Genomic DNA, 17257 nt, shown 5'->3' with positions numbered 1-17257 from the left:
AAAGCACTTGGGGAAAACAATGAGCACAGTGAATCATCCAATCAAAAGAACATGATTTGGGCTTCCCTGGTGGCGCAGTGGTTGAGAGTCCACCTGCCGATGCAGGGGACACGGGTTCGTGCCCCGGTCCGGGAAGATCCCACATGCCGCGGAGTGGCTGGGCCCGTGAGCCATGGCTGCTGGGCCTGCGCGTCGGAGCCTGTGCTCTGCAATGGGAGAGGCCACAACAGTGAGAGGCCCGTGTACCGCAAAAAAAAAAAAAAAAAAAAGAACATGATTTTATAATTTCACAAAAAATAAAAACACCTCACCTTGGCTCCCAGTACAGAGAGAGAAATCATTTCAAGACAGAGGGTCACACAGTCGTACGCCCAGCTGGCCAAGACTCTGGGTCTGGAGTTCCTTCCCCAACCACATTACAACATCAGCTTGACACGTCTGTAAAACATCTTTCCTACAGAAAGTTGGACCCTAAAGATCAAACCCGGGGAGGCACCCTCTCCCCCTCCGAAGACAGTTGGTAAAAGCAACATAGTTGACAAGAGCAGTGCTGCCTCAGCAGTAGAGGGCGCTGGCCCATCCAAGGGAGGGAGACCAGGAGCCCAACTTCTGAGAAGCCATCCAGATAGGCAAGGGAGAAGGGGAGGGAGGGGAGAGGCATAAGAACTGATAGAATGGAGACAAGAACTACCTTAGGAATTACCATTTCAATTACAATCAGACTCCGACCTGGCATCGCTGATACTCCAAGAGCCATGGACACTGGGAAAGAAGTGCACTTCTTGAGTGCAGTTTGAGGTTATTTGATCCTTTTTCACTGGTTCTAGATTCCATTCTGCTTGGGAAACTGCAATGACTTCTTTAATCATCCATGGCTTTCCAAAAAAAGTACAGGGTGGTGTGACCAGGAAGAGAGGACAGGCAGGCCCACCTGGTAGAGGATGGCTCTAAAGTCAGGACCTGGTGACTGCCCTCTCGTGGCCAGGGAGCCAGCAGAGGGGATCATGTCATGCAAGTGAGGGAAGGTATCAACCGTGCTCCCTGCCTGAAGGGCAGCCTCAAGGCTTTGGTGCCAAAAGGCCTGGAAGAGGCCAGTCTCTCACAGATGGGTATTGGCAAGGTCCTGGCCAAGCAACTGGGCTGGAAGAGTTGGGAGGGCTGGGCTCTGGCCTTTGCTTCCAGCACACAACTGGCTCACACACGCATGCACAGGGCAGGCAACCAACCCCTGGAAAGTGGTTTCATCGTTTTTTGTTTTTATTTTCCCCCTTTCGATCCGGTCTTCAGCTCTCAAACCTGTTCCTTTAGTTCTGTTTCCTACAGTTCTGAGAGGGTGGTTCCATCACAAATGACCAAAGGCTGGACCCCTCTGGCTATAATGTAGACCTTCCAGTGGGTGGCGCCAGCATAGCCTTGAAGGGAGACACGAACAAGGAAAGCATGTGAATGTCAGGCCTACCCGTGGGCACGAGCAAGGCAGGTCCACCAGAGCTGCCCTCAGACTCACCTACAGACTCAGAGGCAATGCTTGCTCTGGAGGTCTTTTAGCTCTTCCTGGCATAAGTATCCCCAGTTATTATCAGTCCTCTCTGTAACCTGACAGCCAATAGGAGCCACTATGAACCAAAGTGCTTCATCACCAGCCCTCACCTGGGTAATTGTGAATCACCATTCAGCAGGTTTACAAAAGCAGGATGCTCTAGATAAGGCTGATATGGGACATCAATTCTCAGGTCTCATTTTTTTCAGCAAGAAGACAGAACGGGTTCTGAGGGGCGCCAGGACCCCCTATCCAATTCTCCTGAGGTTATACATAATATGGTCTCATTACAGAACTTCCAGATTAACCCAAACCAGTATTTCCTAAATTGTATTCTGCAGACAGTAGCATCCCATAAAACAGTCCAAGGAAAAAGGGTTCCCTGGTCAAGTAAGTTTGAAAAACACTGGATTTCTCCAAGGCTTCTCAGAGCCTTTTGTACACTAATGTATACTATGTTTCAACAAGACAGGCATTTCCCAAAGTCAATGACTCAAGAGCCCTATTTGCCAAGGGTCTTTCCAAGGGGCTCCTGTTTGCCCCCTAGGGTCATGAGTGATCCGAAGAATCGATTAGGAAACACTGACCTATATCATTTGAGTGACAGGAATAGGCTAGGAAGGTAATGTTACACAATTTTAACACTTCAATAACTTCCTGATGGAAACATTTCTAGAGAATGATATATACCACCCATCTTTAAACTGACAGTGCTGAACGGATGTGCCCTCTACTTGGTGACTCCAGAAAGGTTACTACGAGCCGTGACTGTACCATCATGGCAGGTGTGTGGGCTCACCAGCATCAACCTCTGATGCCCGACTGACACCCACGTCATTCTTGAAAACGCCGCCCGTCACAGGTTTTCTGGTGATCCCCTTCCCCTCCGCTTTCACAGGATAATGCTTATTTTGTCAAAAAAACACAGAACCTGCTTGTCACAGTGCTATTCTTAAGGGTCTCTTAGGTGCAGGAGCTGCCACCTGTCCTACAGCCACTAAATTAGTCTCCTCCACTGTCAGGGTCTGCTTTCTTGCCCTCATTTTTCACTGTGGCAGCTGCGGCCACTGCTTCTATTTCTGCCGCTGCTTCAAGTGTCCACTGTCCTCCTCCGCCCTCTCCACCTCCACTCTTCTCCTGACTTGCCCGCTTCCCCTTGCTCTGGTCCGTCTCCATTAGTTCTCAACGTTCCTGTCATGTGCTGGCCTTCATGGACACTGCCGACCACAGGGCTCCTTCCCCTCTGGTCAGCAGTCTGCCGGTAACAGCACAACAAGCATCAGGCTCTGGATTTTAAGCTGTTCTGGACTAGCCAAAGCAGCCTTTGTGGCGCAAAGCTTCTTGAATCACTGCCACTCACCCATCTTTTTTTCTTTTTCCCTAATTCTATAATTGGCATTCTGGATGCTTGTGGGAGCCGAAAACATGGAATTTGGATAACTCAAGTGTTTCTGTAGCTGTCTGAACTGTCAGGCGTTTGTAGAACATAAGACAGAAACTTTTTCAAGCACAACTACACACTCCAAACCCAGAATGCCATACAGACTTGTGCAGCATCACTCCACTAAAGGAAGACGGTTTTGGAATAATTTCCACATAAGAATCCTCTTTTCCGCAGTAATTCTCAAGTGCCAGACCAGCTGTGCTCCATTATCGGTTAATGCTTAATTTGTGCATTATTTTTATTTTTTCATTTTTAAATGGAAATAAAAGTTATGTAACTTGGTTGGGTTAAAGTTTGGCAGTTCGCAGTCTGCATCCGACCTCCAAATGAGATGAGAGGTTTCTAGGGATTGGGGTCTTCCGAATAGATAAAATTAAAAGAAATCAACTGGAAAACCAGTCTGGGCTCTGCCAGGAACTCCAGGGCTCCCCTAGGTTTTGTGAGGCAAGAAAAACAAGGAGGATGATGGTGATGCTTGCTGATTTATGTGCTTCTGCCAAGGAAATTCCACTGTCAAACTGACAGCTACTGACAGCAGTTGATTCAAGGCTGTTTCTTTGGAACGGATTTTTAGAATATCAGGTACAGAACAAGTCACATTGGGAAATCATGGAGCCAAGGGTGAGTGATGACTGTGAGGCTGTGACCTGGCTGTGGGACACACACGGAAGGCAGTATTTCCTTGGGTGGCTGCTGCCCTTACATCCTGCCTGCATCATTTTATTAGCAAAATAGGCACAGAAAGGCTTTCCTCAAATCTGAACTGTACCTCCTCTGGCCTGACTCAGTGAAAGGAGTCACTTGACACTGATGCTTTGCCTAACTGATGGTGGGGCCTTGAGGTGGTCACCTCTCCTCTCTGGATCTCAATCTCCTTATCCGTAAAATAAAGGATCACTCTAAATACTCCCCATAATAATTCGTTCTAAATTGAAATCTCTAAAGCCAATGGAGGGAATTCCCTGGCAGTCCAGTGGTTAGGACTCCATGCTCTCACTGCTGAGGAACTGGGTTCGATCCCTGGTCGGGGAACTAAAATCCCACAAGCCACGTGGTGTGGCCAAAAAAAATAAATAAATAAAGCCAATGGACACATACATTCTAAATGTGCATACATTTCTCTCTGCTACATTTTCTCACTACATCTAAGCATAAATATTGACCTTTTTAATAAAAGAATGCTATTTTGACTCTACTTAATGAATCTTTGTGAAGGCAATATTTAATTTTTAGAATGTTTTTTGAGTTAAAAAGTAAAAAGACCCTCCAGTGACCTTGCCCGCCGGAGGCTCCACCTACCAATATCCCCTGGCTCTAGTGGCATCGCCATGGACTGGCAATGTCTTCGGCACTGGAAGGGAGGGATGAGTTGCAACATGGCCTCGCCGCTGCCAATGGTAAACAGGTCATGCATCCTATGCATCTGGAGGAAAAGACATGGGGGAAGAAAAGGAAGGAAAGGAAAACAAAATAAAACCCCTGAGCACGGGACAGTAATACACAAAAACTCTTACACATATGGCTCTGAGCTTCCTCGCAGCCTAAGCAAAGAGGAAAACAGTACCAAGAACACAATTCACAGTTACGTCCAAAAGACAAAAACAAACTAGTTCCTCCTAAGTATGGCATCTCCTGGTACTGAGACCAGGGTAAGATTTCTTCTATGGTTTTTCCTAAAGAGACATCGTGTAGTTTTGTGGGCAGCATCCTCAATGACAGCCCTGTAGCAGAAACGGCACGAGCTTCATAATTCACAACTATTTCTAGCCACAGTTTCAAAGTAGGTCAAAGGCAAAGTATCTAATTGTATTTTAACAAAAGTCTAGCAGAGGCCAACACGTGGTGATCTAAATAGGCAATCTTCTGAGGGTCTGGTTTGACCCAGATAGATAGTTTGCATATCCTTCGGACAACGGTCCATGGAACATTATCACTTACTGTTAGGCTTTTGACAGCAGCAAGTTCAAGTTTATACTTTTTGGCAAGACTCAAGTGAGCAGATACATGTTGCTACTGATTAAAAACTAATGACAGTAAGATCAGCCTCTGATTTTGAAAGCTAAGGAGATAACAGGATATACACCTACACAGGTAACTACTGCACTCCTGAGGGCATAATACTGCTACCAACAGGCATTAGGTGCAACCTGCTGTGCACCAGGTAGAGCTGTGAACCCTGGGGTTGGGGAGGGGCAGGGAGTAGAGATAAAGGGAGAGGTTGGTCTTGCTCAGGCTTCTCTTCCTGTCTAGATGGTGAGAGAAAACCCTAGCGTCTCCCGTTCCCTCCCCTCTTCCCCCTCCTCCCAGCCCCTGCCCTCTAGGGAAGCTCTTTATATGCCCTTATAAAGCAGGGGTAAGAAGTCTGACTCCCTGGGCCACATCCTGGTTTTTCCTTCACCGCTTGGGTCCTCTAGAGCCTTGGGATGTGGCCCTATCTTCTCCTGCTTCCCAACCCTGGTCTCTTGGTTGCTCCCACAGGCCCTGGCCATGACTCTGTGTCCATGGAAACGCTAGAGCCATTTCAACTGCTGCTATAGTGACAGAAGGAGGACTAGTGTCTTGAGCTGGCCTGTGACTAACTGGTAGTAACACTGGCAGAAGCCCTGACATATGCAGTCTTGAAAAAATCCCAGAAGACAAAAATAAGTGGATGTATCTCTGTTTCATATAGGCCTGAGGGGGGTGGGACCATGTTCCTCCACATTCAGGATGAGGAGGAACTGACAACGGGATGGAGTGGGCCAGCCCTAGGCAACACCGTGGGGTGGGTAAAGTGGGCCTTGGAGCCCCTCACCCCTTCCCCCAGGGCCTCTCAACAATCAGCCCCCACTGCTTATCTTCTATCCCAAGGCTTCCTCTTGAATTCTGGGCCCACAGACATGTGACTTTACCAGGGTCCAGGGCACAGGGATGTGGACCAAGGGAGGAGTAACAAGGCTGTGGAGGAAGGACAGCCTGGGCCAGGGTGGGGAACAGATGCTCTAAGAAATCAGACTCTCAGGATTTTTGACTATTTGGGCCACTCCCCTTCCCAAAACATCCTTGAGAACTGCAACAAGATGACTCTGACAGTCTGTGTAACTGTGTATTTAACCCTTTGGCTGGGCTCCTTGGTGTCCCTGTTAAGCAGACTGGTGAAATTAACTTAAGGTTCAAGTGGGAAAACCCAAGATAAAGATCAAGGCCCTCACCCAGAATTATATCATAATTATGAAGATGAAATCATACTAGGGCCCCGAGTTCTAGCCGAAAACAGCAGGATAAACTTCTTTAAAATCTGAGGCAACAGCCCAGCACCTCCACCCTACAGCTGGCAGACAGAAGTTCTTACTTCTAGATGGAAGGATTGTTTTTAAAGGCTTTGAAATTCCTTTAACACGATTCAGCAAATTGGAGCCAAACAATAGTGTCAGGAGGTTAAAGACACAACCCAGAGTTGGTAGGGTCACAGTTCAGCAAATTTAATTTTTTAATAAAGGAAAATTCATCCTTTTAATTATTCCAAACCAATCCAGGCTCAAAAACCTTCTTCAGGAATGAGACTCAAAAAAAGAGCAATTCAGAGAAAAGTAAACAGACACAAACACAGAACAGCTATGCCCAGTCCGCTGGCCCCAGAGACGGTAAATGTGGGCTCTGGGTACTTGGCCACGGACTGAGATGAGAACCACTACCACACACACTGGGCTGCCTGCCTCAGGCACAGGCTTGTCAGCCTTTTTGTTCCCAAACCTCTCCATGCTCCCAAGCTTTTTGCTTTCCCGGTTCTCTATCTGAAGTTTCTCATTTGTTTTTTTCTGGGGAAAGCCAACCTGGGAGTGGAGGGTGAGGAGAGACCTCTTATTAACTTGCTGTGTTCTTGGGCAAATGACACTCTCTCTGGGGCTTAGTTTCCTTCTCTATAAAATGAGTAAGCTGGACTATTCATTTACATACTATTCATTCATAGTCTGCCTGCTTTCTACTTGGAGGTAGGGAAGTCAGACTAACGGGATGCTCAGGACCCTTCAAATTTTAGGATTTTACTTCCTTTAATATAGAAAAGTAACTTGCCCCCAGGTGTTAAGGGCAGGAAATACATCTGCAAGGTAACTAGACTTTCTGTAAGTGTGTCTTCAGTAAAAAGTCAGGTCTGTTGGCAAGCAGGAGGAGGAGAGAACTTTAGATTATGTGGCTGACCCCTCAATTCAGCCCCTAAGTTGACACACAGGGAAGGCTTTATGACATCAGCCCAGGTACCAAATGAGAAAAATTCTAGAGCCAAGTCCTCTCAAAATTTCCTACCTTACTCCCCACAATAGGTTCTGGTTGAAGAAAGAAGCACTTTTTCAAGGAGGCTTCTTTTGGAAACGGCAGGTAGGTGAACACAGGAAAAAGCTCACGTAAAAGGTGTGATCTGTTCAGAGGTCTTCTCCTGTAAAATGTGTAAAAGAGAAAAATGTAGTTAAACTGGGCAAGCCAGCCTAACTCCGTGACTAACAGAGAGCTCGGCAAGGGTGGGAAAACTGTGGGCGGTGGGTGAAGAGGGAAAAATGTCAGGACGATATCTGAAGTATTAAGTCCATGAAGAACAGTCATGCCAAATCAATTAATAGTAAAATGTACACACACACACAAACTCTACTGCCATGATTTGTCTGTGTGGGTGGGGTGTTTATAAAATCCAGCTAAAACAACATATAGAGGGAGAAAAGAAACACTCCATTCATCCTCTCTTGGCAAAGAGACTGAAGTAACAGCAGACAGGGCAAGATAGAAGAAGGGAGGAGGAGGAAGCAAAAGTCATGAACCTTCTGAGGTGGAGCAGCATGAGGGAGGAAGCCTGTATCAGCTTGTTACACCGAGTATTTGATCATGTAAATAAACGGCATTTAAAGAAAGGCGGAAGCACAGAAATCATCCAACAAAAGGCCTGAAAAAGCAGTTTTAATTCTCTTCGGAATGGTTCTAGAAGTAAACTGGCCTTCCTTTTCTTCTAGAAAACAACTTCACCTGAAGAAACAGACCATGTCTTCTATAGGACACAGCAAGGAACAAGGAGATAGACCTGGGTCTCAATTCTGGCTGGGTGACCTTAAGCAAGGTACTTAACCTGATTCCCACTTTTCTGATCTGAAAAATGACAGTGATAATTCCTACTTCCCAGAGCTATTATGAGCATCACCAATGAGTAACAGATACTCAGTACCAAGGCACACAGCCTGGCTGCCAAGAAATAACTTTCCCTTTTATTCTTTGTGCTCTCTCTGCAGTCCTCAATGCTCAGGACCCACTCAGCATGAACACAAATGCTAACCACATACTTAGAAGTAAATTATGAGTCTATCAGGCAATCTCGGTGTCCACCACAGTGGTGCCCCTCTTGACACACCTCTTTGGACTCACCCACTTTCTCTCATCAAGTTTGCAACAGTGCACCCCTGAGTATCATTTGACTTGAAGAGTATATTGTAAAGTGCTTGCACAGTGCTGGGCATAGTAGCGTCTTGGCAGTAATTATCCATAGTACGGTTCTGACATTTGGTCTGCCCCCTCTCTGCACACATGCACGCTGAGCGGCCCTTTCCACACTCACCATGGGTAAGGAAACGGGAACCACCGTTCAGGAAAGCAGCGCCACCACTTGGTGAAAAACCCTTCGGTGAAGCCTTCTGCAACCTCAGGGTACTGGCACAAAAAGCGCTGAAGCCCCTCAGATGACAGGGGTTGTCCGGTCTTGGCAAGGCAGAAAACAAAAGTGCAACAAGACAACACGGAATTACTAATCACGAATGTCACAGCGCTTGATGTTTCCTAGCCATGAAATGGGTAATCGATCAGTGGGAGAATCTGCCTTCTTGCTCACCTTGATCACCAGAGGATGGAGTCTCTCAAATTTCCTTGGGGTGTCTTCCAGGAGCATCACCTTGAGGGGTAATTTCTGGGCACAGCCGGTGCAGTTGGCAGGGATGGGGTCCGACTCATTCTGCTCACACTCATTGGTCCACCAGGGGTCAAAGTCTGAGAGAGGATGAGATATGGAGAAAGCAGATAGAGCTGGTAAATCTAGTCGCCACAGCAATGGAAGCAGAAAGACATAAGAATAATTTTAAAAGCTAACAGTGTTATCACTGTGACCTCTGAAAAGGTACATATCAAAAAAAAGGTACATATCAAATACATTAACCCCAGAGAAGGGAACAGAGGGCTTAGGGGCCAGAGGTGGAAAGGAGAGGTACTTTTCTCTGTATACTCTTCTAGGCTTTGTGGAAAATATTTTTTAACACATACAAGTATCTCCTAAGTGAAATCAACAACTGAAGTCGAACAGTTTGAGGAGCTATATTTGGAGACATGGGGTTGGAGATGCAGTTCTTCCACCGTTTTCTAACCTGCAACCCATAGGTCTGACCCGGCTACAGCACATGGGGGAGGGGCAGGCAGGAAGGGTGGTCCCGTCGTCAGTGATGAGCCCCTCTGCATGCATGTCTTCTCTGACACCCTAGGCCCTGGGTTCACAAGTACAAGTGGAGGCCAGGACGGCTCTGGGAAGGAAAACTGAGAAAAGGGCACAGACAGTAGGGATGGAAAGGAGAGACAGGACTTTTCAGGGGCCCATCTTTGGAGTAGTGAACTGCATCTGCCCGTTAAGCACTCTGTCCGAGCTCAGGGTGGGTAGGGGCTACTAATCATGGTTTCTAGCCCCAAGGACTGCAGGTTGGTCAGAACTAGAAGAATGCCCCACCCAGACCCTGATGTGACAGCTTGCTGGCTCCCCACACCTTTCTCTGGTCCTTCTGTGAGGGGTTGGCTCTGTTTCTATGCAGCTCTTCTCAGTTTCTCTGTGTTCCTTCCCTCTGAGACTATTCTGTTCATATTATTATTACATTATTTCTTGTTTGCTTTCTGTTCCGTTCTGGGTTTCACCTGTGTTCTCTGAGATAGATGTTTCTTTCCTTTTTTTTTTAAGATGAATTTTCCCCCAATATTTTATTATGAAAGATTTCCAGAATACAATAAAGTTGAAAGAATTTTGCAGTAGATATCAGTATATCCACTACCTAGGTTCTACCATTAACATTTTACTATGCTAGTTTTATCATATATCACTGCTACTTTATTGCTTACAGAAGGGATTTAGAGAGACAAGTAGTAGCTTTCTAACCAACAACTTCCTGTTCTGAGTCACACATAAAAGTTAAAGTATAGTAGACAGTACTGTATTGGTCAAGAAAGAGTTGTAACTGTTCACATGTGTTTCAAACAAGTGGGGCTTTTCAAATACCTCAACTAACAAATCACCATCTCCCTTTAGTTCATTTAAATGTTCATATTTTTACTCATTTGATTAGTAGTAAAAGAACTGAGATATTTAATGTTAAATTGCTTTATATTAAATCATTACATATAATTGAGTTTGTGATTGACTTTATTCACAACTAATTCTAAGGGACCAGATACAACGTAACCATATAGCACTTTAATTTTAGTATTTGAAGCATACATGCTGGGAGGCTAATGTAACATAGCAGGTCTTTTGAGTGGCCATTGTTGACTGCCCAGAATCCCAACATCTCAGTTTTCTTGAATCTGCTATAGTTAACAGAGAACATTTCATGTAAAAAAAATATGCTAGAGAATTGAGATAGATGTTTCTGATAAACTCTAATTTGAATCCAAAATGTTTCACCACATGGTTTCTGATTAAAACCCAATGGAAACCCAATCAGGAGAGAGCCTACAACAAAAGACGACAGACAACCAAATGTGGCCGAAACCAAGTCAGTTCTTTAAACCAATAAACACATGTGGAAACCGACTCTTAACCACAAAACATTTTCTGTAGTCAGCAGAAGGCAGCAGTCGTGCAGTATAAGAAATCCTCATGGGGGGAGGGCTGTGTTTGTTCTCAGCACGTCTCCTGAGCATCCTCCGTCTCCTGCAGACATAACCTGTGTTTCCCTGAGGCAGTTGCCACCCACTCTTCTCATCCAGGGGACTACGCACACCTTGGCACACACAGTGTTCACCATGAGCTCCAGGGGCAGCAGAAAACCCTTTCGTGGAACTTGTTTCAGTGGCACACTGAGGCTGCAGTATGCTTTTTTTTTCCAGTGGCATACTCAGGCTGCAATTAAAGTGTTTTTTTTTCCCTTCTGGAATATTTTCAAATGTTCCTTATTAGAGGTCAAATATGATGAATTCTTGCCAAAATACAAGAACTCTGGGTAATGGACATACAATGAGGTATAAATAATCATAACAACATGTTACAATTATACAGCATTTCCATTTCCAAAGTACTTGTGAAGGAGGGGGTAGGAAGCGGAAAGAAAACTTAACGTGCTCAGCGCCAAGCCCAATACGAGTCATTTCTGCAGGTAATATATCGTTTACTCTTTACCACATAATTACTGAGGAGGCACTGCTATTCTCATTTTACAGATGAGCAGACTGAGACTGAGAGGCAAGAGGAATTACCGAGGCACCTGGGTGCAGTGGGAAGAGCACAGGGGATGCGGTGGGGCGGGGATAAGAGGAGAGAGGCTGCTGAGGAAGACCGTGATGAGGACTTCTAGGGCTTCCTTCTAGGAAGGTTATTCTGGATTGTGACTAGGGTGTCCTGGAAGAGAGAGGCTGGGAAGAGGAAGACCCGGTTATACTTTGTTTTTGTCCTTTTTTGGGGGCGGGAGGGGTTGTACTGTGATGAGAGGTGAAATACGAGAGTCTTTTTTCTTTTAAAAAAAAATTTGTTTTTTGGCCGCAATGTGCAGCATGTGGGATCTTAGCTCCCCAACCAGGCATTGATCCCACACGCCCCTGCACTGGAAGCACGGGGTCTTAACCACTGGACTGCCAGGGAAGTCCCTATAATGAGAGTCTTAGCTGAGGTAGTGGGCTTGGGAAGAAAGGGGTGATTCCGGAGGCAGTGATAACACAATCTACGGCTCTAAGAAGCACTATGGAGAATGTCTGTGCAGGCTGAGATGGCGCAAGAGCTCCTCATCTAAGGGAGACACTGGAGAGCTGCATATATTTATCATCACATTTTTCTGTAGTAATGTGTCATATTCCAAATGAATCCATTAATTATGACAATCTTCCCAGGAGATAAGAGTAAAGTGTCAGGAGAAATTCTTCTAATTTATACAAAGGTGCTTCATGGGCTAGTAGCAGGCAGTTCTGAACCTAAGGGTATCAAGAGATTATTATTATTTTTTTTTTTTGCGGTACGTGGGCCTCTCACTGTTGTGGCCTCTCCCATTGCGGAGCACAGGCTCCGGACGCGCAGGCTCAGCGGCCATGGCTCACGGGCCCAGCTGCTCCGCGGCATGTGGATGATCCTCCCGGACCGGGGCACGAACCCGCGTCCCCTGCATCGGCAGGCGGACTCTCAACCACTGCGCCACCAGGGAAGCCCAAGAGATTATTTTAACTGTAACTTATTTTAGTTTTATTCTGAGCTTTAGATATTCTTGGGATTAACAGGTAGAGATATGTGAAACGCAGGTGGAGGAAGAAAACCCAAAGAAAGTCAAGAAAGGAAAAGAAAACAATAACAGATAATTTAACAAGGTGGCAGAACACAAGATAGAGATCTGTAGACATGTAAACATCAATAGTGTTCTTACAGTGCTGACCATAATCATTTAAAAATGGAAATGGAAAATGATCTCATTGATAAAAACTGGCAATAAATTTAACAAGAAAGGTAAAACTAGAAAATTTTACTGAAGGATATAAAATAAGACCTAAATAAACATATCATACCATGATCCTCGATGGGAAGACTAAATATCATAAAGATGTCAAGTCTACTCAAAAAATACATATATGAACCTTAATACAACTTGGATAGAATCCCATCAGAGTCTCTTACTGGTGAAGGTGCAGATGGGGTGGGGTTGTGACCACGGCATTCTAAAGTTCATCTAGAAGAGAAAATGTGTGAGAATGGCAACAGGCAACAACCCGCCCCCTGACAAATTAACTCTGGGAAATACTTAAGTGCCAGAAGGCATGCCGGGGTAATGCAAATGAATCCCGAAGTATGGTCACGGCTTAAAATCTACAGCGGATACTCCCCTCAGTGCACAAATAGAGTCAGAGACTATATTAAGAGCCTCATGTGACAGACACTAGGCAGACTGTGGACCTGAGGACCCTCACCTCTGAGTGCTCATGGGTCACTGGAGAGCTCGAGCCTCTCTTTGTGCCACACATGAGGAGGGCAGGACTAGAGGGAAAGGGCATTGCTTTGCTCTCTCTGTGTAGATAATATGAACAAGTAATTCACGAAAAATAAACACAAATGGCCTAAAAGAAACACATGAAAAGACATCCAACTCCACTAAAAGGTGACTTAAAGTGAGATACCACTTTTCAGTTTCTTGACTGGCAAAACAACGGCAATATCCAGTGTTGATGATCTACATATGCTGTTAATAAAAGTTACACATCGGTGTAAGTTTACGTAGATAATTTGTTAGTATTTATTAAAATGTAAAATGTGAATGATCTTTGACCCAGCTATTCTACTTCCGAGAATCTATCTTACAGAAATAATAGTATATGTATATAAAAGTGTGTGTATATGAATGTCCCAAGTCTTTTTTTTATAATAGTAAAAAATCTAGAAACTGTTCAATTATGGAATACTCACAGAATGGAATAATATAAAATCCTGAAAAATGTGTATACTGGGTTGAAGAGCGTCCCCCTTAAAATTGAAGTCCTTCTGGAACCTCAGAAGATGACCATATTTGAAAATAGGGTCCTTGCAGATGTAATTAAACATGAGGTGGTACTGAAGTAGGGTTGGTCCTAAATTCAATCTAAATGGTGTCCTTATTAGAAGAGGAGAGGACGCACAATGACACACAGTGGGAACATGGCCCTGCAGAGATGGGGACTGGAGTTATGCTACCACAGCTAAGGAATGCCAAGGATTGATGGCAACCACCAGAACCTGGAAGAGGCAAAGAAGGATTCTTCCCTAGAGCCGTTGAGAAAGAGAAGAGCCCTAAAACACCTTGATTTTGGACTTCTAGCCTCCAGAACTGTGAGAAAATTAATTTCTATTGTTTTAACCCACTTGCCTTTGGTACTTTGTTACGACAGCCTTGGAAACTAATACAATGTGTCTAGCCAAAAATATGGACATAAGCCCTTTCTTGCATGTGTGACTCAAAAACTATTTTATATTTATAGATATTAAGTATAGCTATCTGTACAGCCATGGAAAAATTCAGAAAGATGTATATCAAATTATTACCAGTGGTTGCTTGGGTGGAAGAGTTAGAGGGATAGAGGTGAGAAAATTCACTTCATTAAAAGTATATTTTTAAAAATCAAAAATCTCATACCTCTTTTTGTTTTCGTATGTAAGCATTTTTTTTGGCTGCGCCGGACGGCATGTGGGATCCTAGTTCCCTGCTAGGGATTGAACCCTCACCCCCTGCATTGGAAGCACAGAGTCTTAACCACTGGACTGCCAGGGAAGTCCCTGTATGTAAATGTTTTATGTTATTTTCCAAATAAAAATGTCTTTGGAGGGAATTCCCTGGTGGTCCAGTGGTTAGGACTCCACATTTTAACTGCCGAGGGCCCAGGTTCAATCCCTGGTCAGGGAACTAAGATCCTGCAAGCCGTGCGGCATGGCAGGGGAGAGGGGCGGAATAGATATATGTATATGTATAACTGAATCACTTTGCTGTACACCTGAAACTAACACAACATTGTTAACAACTATGCTTCAATATAAACTAAATTTTTTTTAAAAAAAAAGGTCTTTGGAAACCATGAAAACTCAAGCTGAGATTGTTACCTTTTAATGTAGAGTTCAGTCATCTTGGAAGGCAGGCCCCTGGAGAGGTACCCGACAGAAGAAGAGGCACTGTGGCTAGGCTGGCGGCCAGCCAAGGAAGAGGGGAGTGATGAGGAAAAAGGATCACTGGAAAGGGGTAGTTTATACCATCCCTCTGAATTACGGGAGCACACTGCAAGAGGAAGAGCTACTTTTGATTTCTCTGCAGGCTTCGTCCTCAAGGTGGATAAAGAATGTGCTTATATTTGGTCTGAGGGACTGAGGAATGGCCAGGCAGTGAGTAGGGGGCAGTGTACAGTTGGGGCTCTTTCTCCCCTTCGCATAGAATTTCCAAAAACAAGGAGAAGTGCCCAGACTTCAACTTGGCCTCCATCTCTCTGAAAAGGTTTTATCTGATGTGTGCACTATACAACTGGCTGGAGCCAACATACCACAGAGTGATCAAAGTCCCATGCTAGAAAACAGCCAGTAGCACACAGCAAACCATCCCATGCCAACCCAGGCCACAACTTTTCTTCAATTACCTAACATGCTGCATCTCACTTCTCTGCAGCCCTCCTCTGCTTCTATCCACTCCTCCAGCACCAGACAGAAAGGCGAGTGGAAGCTGGATAGCGACTTCCTAACTTTCTTTTGATTTCCAAGGCTTCTTTATGCAAGATATCCTTCTTATACTAGCTATTTCATACTAAAAAAAGGTGTGACAAAGAAGTGAAACTCCACGTCTAAGAGTTCAATAGAACACCATGGTCTGTATTCCAAATTTCTCACCGTGATTATGGAATCATTTTGCTGTCTGAGGTGTCAAAAATGGTCTTGCAGACAAAACACAGCCTTGAAGTTAAGAAAGGCAGAAACTGTAACCGCCCAGCCTTCTCTGCAAGTTGGGCACTCTGCAGAACAATGGCGAGCCAAGACTGTCAGGAGGCTTCCTGGTGCCTGAGAGTTGTTTACAAAGAAAACGCACTCAGGCTGGCTCGCTGTGGACAACCATAACATACTCTGGAATTCTAAGTGGAGAGAGTCCTTTTACACAGACTATTAATCTGGTGAAAAGCAAAAAGCAAAAAAATAAAAAACAGATTTCTTTCCAGGACCAAAAAAACCTCCCTCTGGGTAAAAAGGATAGAGAAGGAGAAAGGCACAAAGCCAAGACTAGCTCCGCAAGAGGAGGGGGACTGTTTTGTTCACTGCTCTGTTGAGAACAGTTGCTGGTGTACAGTAGGGTCTGAATACACACTCACTGAATGAATGAATGAATGAATGAATGAATGAAACCTTGACTTTTCAGAAGCTTTAACAATAGGATTAAGTCCATGGGGAGAAAAATCAAACAAGTAATCTGAACTTGGAGAAACCTCAAAATAAGGATTAAATAAATATAACCTCATGATTTCTTAGATTTCTCATATTAGAAACGTATCCAAGAAAACTTGCAAAAGTCCACGACAAAGTCTCTGTGACTTTCACTGGTAGGTGCTCAGTATTTAATCAGGCTACTCTCCAGCAGCTTGTTTTGCTTAGCACTTCTAGCATCCTGGGCATGAGGCAGGGGTGAAGTCTTGACCTTGGCCAGGCCCCCTGCATGGGTGGTAATAGGCCCAGAGCCACTTTCATATACCGTAGGGATGGAAGGAACCCAAGAAATCATCTCGCCAACAGCTTTGCCTTCAGGAAGCAACACGTTTGAACCATTCCAAACCAGAGAGTCCATCTATTTTTATAAGTTCTCCTTGTATAAAAATTTGTCTCTAAATGTGAGACTTTTGGCAAGTTAGTCAACCCCCTTGCTCATCAGCTTCCTCATCTTTGAAATGGACATAAAAATATTAACTACCTTTCGTGACTAATGTGAAGACTGAGGAATACATGGCACAGTACACAGCATAGTGCCAAGTATACTGTAAGTGCCCGACAGAGCTGTTATCACTTTACTCTTTTATTTGTAAATAAACAGGTCCTAGCATTTCACGCTGAGCATTGGCCTGGACTCTAATTCTGATTAGGTCCTTACCTTAGTTCTAAGTCAGTGAATGATCTGCTATTCCCCAAACTCCTTGATATTGGTAGATCTACTTCAACCTTCCCTTGAAAGTTCATGGGTACATAAAGTTCCAATTATGCAGTACAGATACGGAGATGCAGCTTCTCATTGTATGTGAGAACTGTCCCAGGCCTCCTCAGTATATATGGATGTTACAATTACAAATTATAAATGCCCCAAGTAAACAAAATAGTTGGGCCTAACATTCTGGAACCTGGCTTGAATGAGGGCAGAGGCAGCAGGCAGTAACTGTAATGTGCTAGACTAAAGAAACTAAGGTTCAAGTGCTAGTCTGTCACATCTAGCTGGGTAAGCAAGCTATTTCACCTCTCCTGGTTTCAATTTCCTCTTTACAAAACAGGGGTATGTACCAGGTCAACTCTATAAAGTTCCTTTTGAGCTCTAAGACTCAATGATTCCACA

The 17257-nt window shown here is 44.6% G+C and overlaps 1 protein-coding gene across 5 annotated transcripts in view; it reads right to left on the bottom strand.

Moving 5' to 3' along the window:
* Positions 1–255: 255 nt before the first annotated feature.
* C11H6orf89 (chromosome 11 C6orf89 homolog) overlaps positions 256–17257 on the bottom strand; it is a 28904-nt gene continuing 11902 nt past the window's right edge. For all 5 annotated transcript variants that reach the window (XM_030870885.2, XM_030870887.2, XM_030870886.2 and 2 more), the window contains 5 exons: positions 8830–8984; positions 8560–8699; positions 7269–7398; positions 4284–4407; positions 256–1412 (listed from right to left, as the gene is read on the bottom strand). In XM_030870885.2, the coding sequence (XP_030726745.1) occupies positions 1318–1412; positions 4284–4407; positions 7269–7398; positions 8560–8699; positions 8830–8984 (644 nt within the window). In that variant the 3' untranslated portion in view covers positions 256–1317. The remainder of the gene's footprint in view (positions 1413–4283; positions 4408–7268; positions 7399–8559; positions 8700–8829; positions 8985–17257) is intronic.

The sequence above is a fragment of the Globicephala melas genome, chromosome 11 (genome assembly GCF_963455315.2).
Source record: "Globicephala melas chromosome 11, mGloMel1.2, whole genome shotgun sequence".
NCBI lineage: Eukaryota > Metazoa > Chordata > Mammalia > Artiodactyla > Delphinidae > Globicephala > Globicephala melas.
The sequence above is the reverse complement of the archived record's forward strand: the minus strand, read 5'-3'. Positions and strand labels throughout refer to the sequence as shown.